The sequence below is a fragment of the Limulus polyphemus genome, unplaced genomic scaffold (genome assembly GCF_000517525.1).
Source record: "Limulus polyphemus unplaced genomic scaffold, Limulus_polyphemus-2.1.2 Scaffold901, whole genome shotgun sequence".
Classification (NCBI taxonomy): domain Eukaryota; kingdom Metazoa; phylum Arthropoda; class Merostomata; order Xiphosura; family Limulidae; genus Limulus; species Limulus polyphemus.
This window is the reverse complement of record NW_013666511.1, coordinates 94,882-103,403: the sequence shown is the minus strand read 5'-3', so window position 1 is coordinate 103,403 and position 8,522 is coordinate 94,882. Positions and strand designations below refer to the sequence as shown.

The 8,522-nt window shown below is 29.4% G+C and overlaps 1 protein-coding gene across 1 annotated transcript in view; it reads left to right on the top strand.

Moving 5' to 3' along the window:
* LOC106461123 (nuclear pore complex protein Nup133-like) overlaps window positions 1-8,522 on the top strand; it is a 57,485-nt gene that overhangs the window by 34,865 nt on the left and 14,098 nt on the right. The window contains exons 17-21 of the mRNA XM_022388001.1: window positions 1,812-1,971; window positions 2,243-2,355; window positions 4,431-4,537; window positions 5,773-5,872; window positions 7,852-7,971. Coding sequence (XP_022243709.1) covers window positions 1,812-1,971; window positions 2,243-2,355; window positions 4,431-4,537; window positions 5,773-5,872; window positions 7,852-7,971 — 600 coding nt within the window. The remainder of the gene's footprint in view (window positions 1-1,811; window positions 1,972-2,242; window positions 2,356-4,430; window positions 4,538-5,772; window positions 5,873-7,851; window positions 7,972-8,522) is intronic.

The following is an 8,522-nucleotide window of genomic DNA, read 5'->3' as shown; positions in this document are numbered from 1 at the left end:
TTATTTATTTTACCTAATCTAATCTTAACTAACCTTAAAAGATCCATATTTTTGCATTTTAGTTACATTTATAACAATAAATAAATAATAAATATGAAAAACAAGAAATAGAGTACTTACCCAATCTTTTTTTTTGCTGTCAATTGTTAATTAAATAATGCACCAAAGAACATAGACTAATAACATGCAAAAAGTAGACAATTTCCCCTAACTCCCAAAATTTTTCTGGCTTTTTAACTATGCAACAAGAGCCATTACAAATTCATCCAAGCTAGTCGTTAGTTATCCCATGGGAACGGAGCTTGTTCTCAGAGAGAAATTGACGATTATCTGTTCAGTACATAATGTTATAGAATACGTCATTTGACAGATGAAAACCTTGGCTTTCTATTGGTTATAGGTAGTATATAATTAAACGTAAGAGAGAATTATTAACAAATCCTGAAAAAGATGTGGCAGTAGGGGTCTGATTTTCTATTTGATATCTCTGTAATCAAACAAAATTGAAGGCTATGAAAATTATGGTTTGTCTGAGCAATTACAATTTTATAGTGAGTAATTTATGTTTAATTTTGTACTTTTGAAGGGGTGATGGATAATATAGAGAAAATGTGTCATGTGTCACACTAAGGGAAATTCAGGATTCTTTTTAATATTGCCTTGTAGAATTAAGAACGTAAAACTTGTATACTATTAAAATATGTATTATTAGCTAAGATTGTATGCTATATTAATTGGTATAACATAAACAAAATGAAGTGTAATAAAATTTTGAATGTAAGACACTAAAACATTGCATCGTGTGCAATAAAGGATACCCTTGGCAATAGGGTTAATACAATTTCAGGAATTGTTTTTTAATTTGCTTTCTTCATAAATGATGAGTAATTTAAGGTAGATATGATGAAAGTTTAGCCTAATTGTTTTGTATTATTAAGCATCTTTCTTATTAGTGGCCTAGTGATTGGCATAATGGACTGTAAATCTGATGCCCATGGTCCTTATTGCTGCAAAATTGCACTCTGCACATTGGGGCCATAGGTGTGTTGTAAGAGTGAAATTCAAATTATACTACTCAACTATGGCATTAGGTGCTGTTAATTAGCTGACTTCCCTCTAGTGTATTAGTGATGACTAATATAAGCATGTCTTGTGTATCTTTGGGACAAATTTCTGAAACAAATATCTTTCTAATTAATAAAGTTTAAAAATTATTATATATTTTAGAGGACTTTTCTCATCATTGAAAATGTTTAGGTGGGTGTTTAATAGCAAATGAGCATTTTTGTCAAAAATGGAAAGGAAACTTCCTAAGAATAAAAATTATAAATGGTAAATACTGAAAAAAAACTGCCATAAAATTTAATGTAAATTGTGTGTGTGTGTGTGTGTGTGTGTCTATTACACACAGACTTAAATATATATTTTTACATTTTGATTTGCTTTTAGCATTGTTGATTTGGTCATCGTGTTAGATACACTAAAAGTGGAGAAAGAATTTACCATTTAGTAAATAAAGGGATAGGTTATGAGCATAAATGTTCAGATTTTGGTAAGCATAATAAATAATTTTGCCTGATTTGGTGTTTGGTTTTACATAAATCAATTTTAGTTGTATATTATCTTATGATAGTGGACTACATAATTGACCTACCACTTCCACAGTTTCTGAGCATTTTTTCTTATGTTCATATTGAGTTATTATGTTTGCTAACCATGAGTAAAATAAATTTTAAAAAGTCTGCAAAATCAAATATTTGAGTATGCTAAAACTTTATAATTGTAGTTGGTCATTAATTCCTTTGACTTAGGCAAAGAGCCAAGCAATAATTGATGAAATGTTTCCACCATCTCCACTGCCTGCTGTGGAAACTGACTCTTATCTGGATGTCACAGTAGCATTAGTGAGTCAGATGTTGATAGACGATTACCCAGCTTCTGACCCTCGTTGGGCTGAGTCCATTCCTGCAGGTAAGCTTAAGCATTAGGCATATTCTCAAGAGAATCTGTGGAAAACCATTAGTTGAAGAAGATAGTGTGAGTAAGGGCATATTGAGATATAGTATTTAAGATGGCATTACCTTTTCATTATGACAAATTGAAATTGTTATATGAAAAATTTTGTTGTAAACAATGTTTTGGAAAATATTAATATAACACACTGACTTAAACGAAAACCTAATGTTCTAAACATCTGTTTCCCTTTGTTAAAAGAAAATGATGATGTTTTGTTCCATAACAGAAGCATTTGGTTCATCTTCTACTTCTTTGATTCTTCTTCACCAATTGGAAGATAAGATGAGAGCCCATGAGCTGCTGTTAACATTTTTTAAAGGGATTGGACTCTGGGAAAGGGTAATTATAACACTAATCTTTTACTTTCTGTAACAATAAAGAAAATGTTATTTTGCATATCACTTGAAGGAAAGGTAATTACATGTGAATGATCAAATGTAGAAACTTTGAGGAACATTATTACTTTATAATAAACATAAAAGAAGGAAGGTTGATGCCTCAGGATATACAATTTATAATAGAAGTCATGTTCATAAACATTACGACTGTATACTTTGGTAAAGTAACCACTTACTGGAGGTAATGATAAACACTTGATAGTTTGACATTTATATTTAGTTCCTGTTTTGTATTAGTTTTAGTTGAAAATTCACTAATTATTTTTCAGTACTCATCTTGCTCAAACAAGAATTTTAAACTGTAACGTATATTTTATGTTTTAAGAAATGAAGCTAAAGATGTTTTTTGTTCTTTTTTTTTCTAAATTCGTTAGAAAACTTGAAATTTTAGTCTGTGTCTCAAACAGTATTAACTCTCTTGCTATGAGCTTGGCTGATTCAATGTAAAAATTTACCCTTAGAGTTTTCATACTATAACATCTAATATGCTTTGTGTATCTTCACGAAATTTTGCAAGCTTTCTGTAATCATTAGGAGTCATTTATAGAAAAAAAATCAGAATTTTTAATGGAGTATTTTCTCCATTAATGTATTGAGTCAATTTATTGACAGCTCTGAGTACAAAGTGATTTTCATGTGAAGATTAGAAATACTTTTCTTCATTTGAAAAATCTCCAATTTCGTTTTGATATGTTCTAAGACCTCCTAACTGTATATTCTATGTGTTATTTTCTCTACCCTAACTCTATAAGAGGTTGGTCAATTTGACCAACCTTGTAACAATCAAAAGAATATTTGAAATAGATCTAAATTACCCTTTTTTTTCTTTCTAGAATGATTTCAGATTGTAACATGAAACTACATTTGTTTATCCTAAATAGATTATATTTCATAACAGTAGATATCTATTCATACATGAATTTTATTGTTTTGTTGCCTTTTGAACTGTGTCTAAACTGACATTCTCACCATAAAAATTGTCAATCACTTAGCAAACAAGGAGCTTACGTTAGCATATAGAATTACATTATGCATGGCTACTCGCGAGTTGCTCACAAACATATCTTGTGAACATTTTTTTAATATTATTATTTTATCTAATCTAACTTCATCTAACCTAAAAGGTTTCTAATTTTTGTATTTTAGTTACTTTTATAGTAATAATTAAAGAATACACGTGAAAAACAAGAAATAAAGTACTTACCTGGGACTTCTGGTGTTTTTTTTTTGTTTTTTTGCTGTTGCCTTAAAGTTTTATACTAATAGTACTACTGCATTAAATAATTTTTTATTTAATTAAATAATGCACTGAAGAACACAGAATAATAGCATGCAAAAAGCAGACAATGTTCCATAACTATCACAATTTTTCTGACTTTCAAACTAAGCTCATTGGTGTGTTTCCCATGGGAAAAAAATTTTCAACTGGGAGTGAAGTAGATAATTCTCTGTTAAGAAATTGTGATATAGTACATCATTTGATAGATTAAAACCTTGGCTTTCTATTGGTTATAAATAATATAGTATTAAATATCAGAGAACTATTGGCAATTTCTGAAAGAGAGGATGTGATAGGTGGGTGTGACAAGAAATTTTCTATTTTATGTACCAAATGCAATTGATGCCTGTAAACATTATGCTTTGCCTGAGCCATGACAACATTATAATGAGTAATTTATATTAAATTTCATACTTGTTGGAGTGGTGGTAAGTAAATTAGAGAAGAAGAAGTACCTAGAGAGCAAATGTCACAATTCTCACACTAGGGGAAATTCAAGATTCTTTGTATATTGCCTTGTAAAATTAAGAATTTAACTCTTATATAATATTAAAATTTGGGTTATTAGCTAAGTTTTTATGCCAAGTTTATTCATATACTATGATGATAAAGTAGTTTCATTACATTTTGAATGTAACTCAAAAACCTCATTACATGTGCAGAAAAAGATGCCCATAGCAAAAGTGTTAATTAATAATCCTGATGAATGTCAAAGTGTTTGTTGTAATATATTTCAGTTATCAACAGTTACTGTGAGAGAAACTCCCATGGTGACACCGATGCTGCTTTGTGAACATGCTGAAAAGTTAATTGCAGCAATGTCCTTGAGAAACCTACATTCACAGTAAGTAACATGGAAAACTGAAGACAGAGATAAAATATTAGATTTGTTCTTTTATACAACAAACAAAAATGTTTTTTTTATATTTATTTTGTCTTAATTATACAAGTCATTTTCCAAAATATCAATAATTAAGAACTTTTGAAAGAAACACATTGATTTGTAGATTTTTAAGTTTGCAAGACTGAAGATTTCAAATCTTTGCTCTTGCTAATCAGGTATGTACAGAAAATTAGTTTAGGACAGGTATTGAGATAATCCTTGTGAAAACTTGGATTCAGTACAAAATTGGAAAAAACATTTACTTTGATAGATAGTTTATAAGGTATTTGTTTTTCATTAAAAATAACACTTTTGTTAGTATTGCGAAGTTTAATAACATTCGTAAGTGGTTGATAATGTACAAGCATCATGTTAACATTATACATTTCCACTATTTTATAATAATGTTTTTACCTCCCATGCTGGTACAGTGAAATCTGCCACCAGGGGGGGGGTGTTGATTGAATGGATGGATAAATATCTCTATGGAATTTTTTTGTAACTGACTTTTTTTTTCTAATTTAAAGTCATTTTAATTTTTGTGAATTTTGATACTCCAGTGTTTTCTCTATTATATTTATCTTTAATGTTGATAGCTTAGTTAATTAAAATAAATAAACATAAAATAGCACAAATGCACTTTCTTTAAACTAGGCTAATATGTAAAGGTAAGATCACATTTTCTGTTTGGAAATAGATTAAAGATAGCACTGTCTGTAACAAAAAATGAAATGTGATAATGAATAAAGTGATGTGACTGCATTTCCATATCACCCCTAAAGAAAGTCTTTGACTGTGATATGATTAATGTTGATAGTATAATAGGAGTTTTTTATTGGATGCATTTAAGAAACAAAACACTTTTTGAATTGATAATGAGTAATCAAGCTACAAAAATGTATGTTGCTATAGAGTAGTTTTTATAATTTCTTTTCAGATGCATTGTGCTACTATATTAAGAGTAAAAATAGTTTTTAGCAAAGATACACATTCTGTTCTTATCACGGTTTTGCACACACAACATACATGCACTAAGATTTGTTGTATTGAACATAAAAGTTAACAACAATTTTAAGAAGTTTGAGAACAGTGTTTTTTTTTTTTTAAATTATGGTAACCATGCTTATAGGTTTCACATAGAAATTTTATGAATTATTTTCACCTTTGTTTCCCCTTCATACATTTGTATTTCATAGGTACGGAAAGTTGTTGGGGGATGCTATCCAGCTAGTCTTACAGCAGAGAGGAAAATGTGCTTCTGAGAAACTGACTCATTTGGATGTTTTCTATAGAGAAGTAAGATCAGTGACACATGATTTTAATAAATGTAAAGCTAAATCTTTCATACGTTATTTTTCTCCTTTCATTGACTTAACACTTCAACATTTATGGATCACATTTCTACACTTTTTTAGAGATGTAGTGAGATATTTGAAAGTTTATTTATTTATTCATAAATTCATAAAAGAGAGAGAGAGAGAGAAAATACAAACATCCAACACTGGGCCACAAATCAGAAAGTAGGTTATTATGTAATGTAGGTAACATTTATCCTACAGTTGTACAGATTGAGAAAACTTTTATATCAAATACTGAAGTACATTATTTAGATTTAAACATTAAGATCATTAATAATCATTGTAATATTAATATTCATGATAAAAGAAGTGATTTTACATTTCAAATTTTTGGGCTCCCTCTACAAACAGTAATGTACCAATAAATGCCATACAGAGCATTATACACTCACAGCTTCTTAGGTATTGTAGAATTTGTAGTAATGTACAGTTCTTAATATCTAATATTAATATATTAGTACATAAATTGATTTTTAATAGATTTGAGGAGAAAACTTTAATTAAATATTTATGCAAATTTGAAAATAGTGATTTAAAGAAAATGATAATATGCTCAATGAAAAATAATTTCTAAAATTTCTTGTAGGGGAATAATTGGAATTACTAATTGGAGATTCATATCTTGTATAAGGAGATTAATGTAGTGGTAATTATATCACCTTCCCTATATAAGACCTTATACTGTGTGGATGACTTTAGAACTGTTGAAGATCCAGATAGTTGCTTGGAAAGGTGGAGGATGAGAGCTATACTTATAATATTTGTTAGGCTTAGTATAGTAATACTTTAACATCTTGGTATTTATGTCCAAACATCATATTGGGGGTTGGAATGCTAACCTCAAGGACAGTTTTGCTGTCTCCCCATTGATATAATGTATTCTATTATTTCTTGCTGTGTTTTTGTTATTTTTTAATTTAATTTCCATGTTTGCTTTCTTTTTTTTTTTTAACTTTACTTAAACACGTGAGGCTAGCAAAGTTGAGGTTATACTGGATAGATGGTGTACCCCAACAAAATTTGGGTCTTACTTCTGCTACTACTTCTAAAAACCAGGGCACATTACATAGTGGCCCACCTTATGATTTGTGCCCCAGTGTTGTATATTTGTATTATGGCTGTGATTTTTTTTTCTCTCTCTCTCTCTCACTACTTCATGAATTTACATTTAATTATATTTCAACTAAGATTTGGATATGCTGCGTAAGATTTGCACTATCCTTCCTTTTAAAACCCTATTTTACTTTTTTCATCACTGTTATTTCTCTTCAACACTCTCTCCTTTGCAATCTTAACAACTACTATAAACTTTCAAACCACCATCTATTATGACATCAGTTTCTTTCTGCAATATCATGTGAACATCATCTATTATATCCTGTAGTTTTATACTAATATCTTAAGTCTTTTATAATGGTATTTCATCAATCTGTGTTAAGTCTTGCACTTTCTGCAAAATTTTACTATTAGGGCTTTTGAGTAGCATTTATTTGAATCTAAAGCACATTCTTGTTCCTTATAGCCACCTTAAAACAAGTAATTTATTGGTTGTTACAGACATAGATTTACCTTTGTTGTCAGTTTATGTTAGGTACACTTTAGAAAACATTTTCTATAGGTTATTTCAAACAGACTCACCTTTGTTCCATTTTACCTTGTATCTGCATTAGAACTTCTCTTTTGATTATTTGAGATTTAAATATACCTACATTTATATTTTATGAATATTTTAAAAGTCATAATGTTATAACATTTTGATTTTTTTGTTGTGTTCAACATTGTTGTTGGTAATGACTTTTATTATCAATTTTTAAGTGAATGTGTTTATTAATGCATTGTTTTTACTCTCAGGTTTTTTTGTATGGTGAAGTATCTTGTGTAGCTGTAACTTGCATGTTTTATTTCATGGTTTCGTAGGTATCTCTAGTAGATAGCATATTTCCTGCTCTAGTCACGCAAGAAGAAAATCAACTCTCCAGTGATGTCTCCACTTCAGAAATCTTGGAAATCATATCTTCAATAAACAACATTTTTTTGGTAAATGCAACTTATGAACAAAAGTTTCGTATCTTTTTAAGGTTCTTAATGTCTAAACAAGTCATAATCAGCCTTTTGAAGTGTGGTTTTGATTAGTATTTTATTGAAAATAGATTTAAATTTGGTCACTAGTTTTTCTTTTGCTCAAGGAGATATTTAGTTATATCTACCCACTCTGGCTTCACATAAGTATCCATGTATATTGACAACTGATGGTGTTTAGTGATATCCACTCAGTCTGGCTTCAAATAATACAAATACTGTGTTTATCGACAACTGATGGTGTTTAGTGATATCCACTCAGTCTGGCTTCAAATAATACAAATACTATGTATATTAACAACTGATGGTGTTTAGTGATATCCACTCAGTCTGGCTTCAAATAATACAAATACTATGTTTATTGACAACTGATGGTGTTTAGTGATATCCACTCAGTCTGGCTTCAAATAATACAAGTACTATGTTTATTGACAACTGATGGTGTTTAGTGATATCCACTCAGTCTGGCTTCAAATAATACAAATACTATGTATATTGACAACTGATGG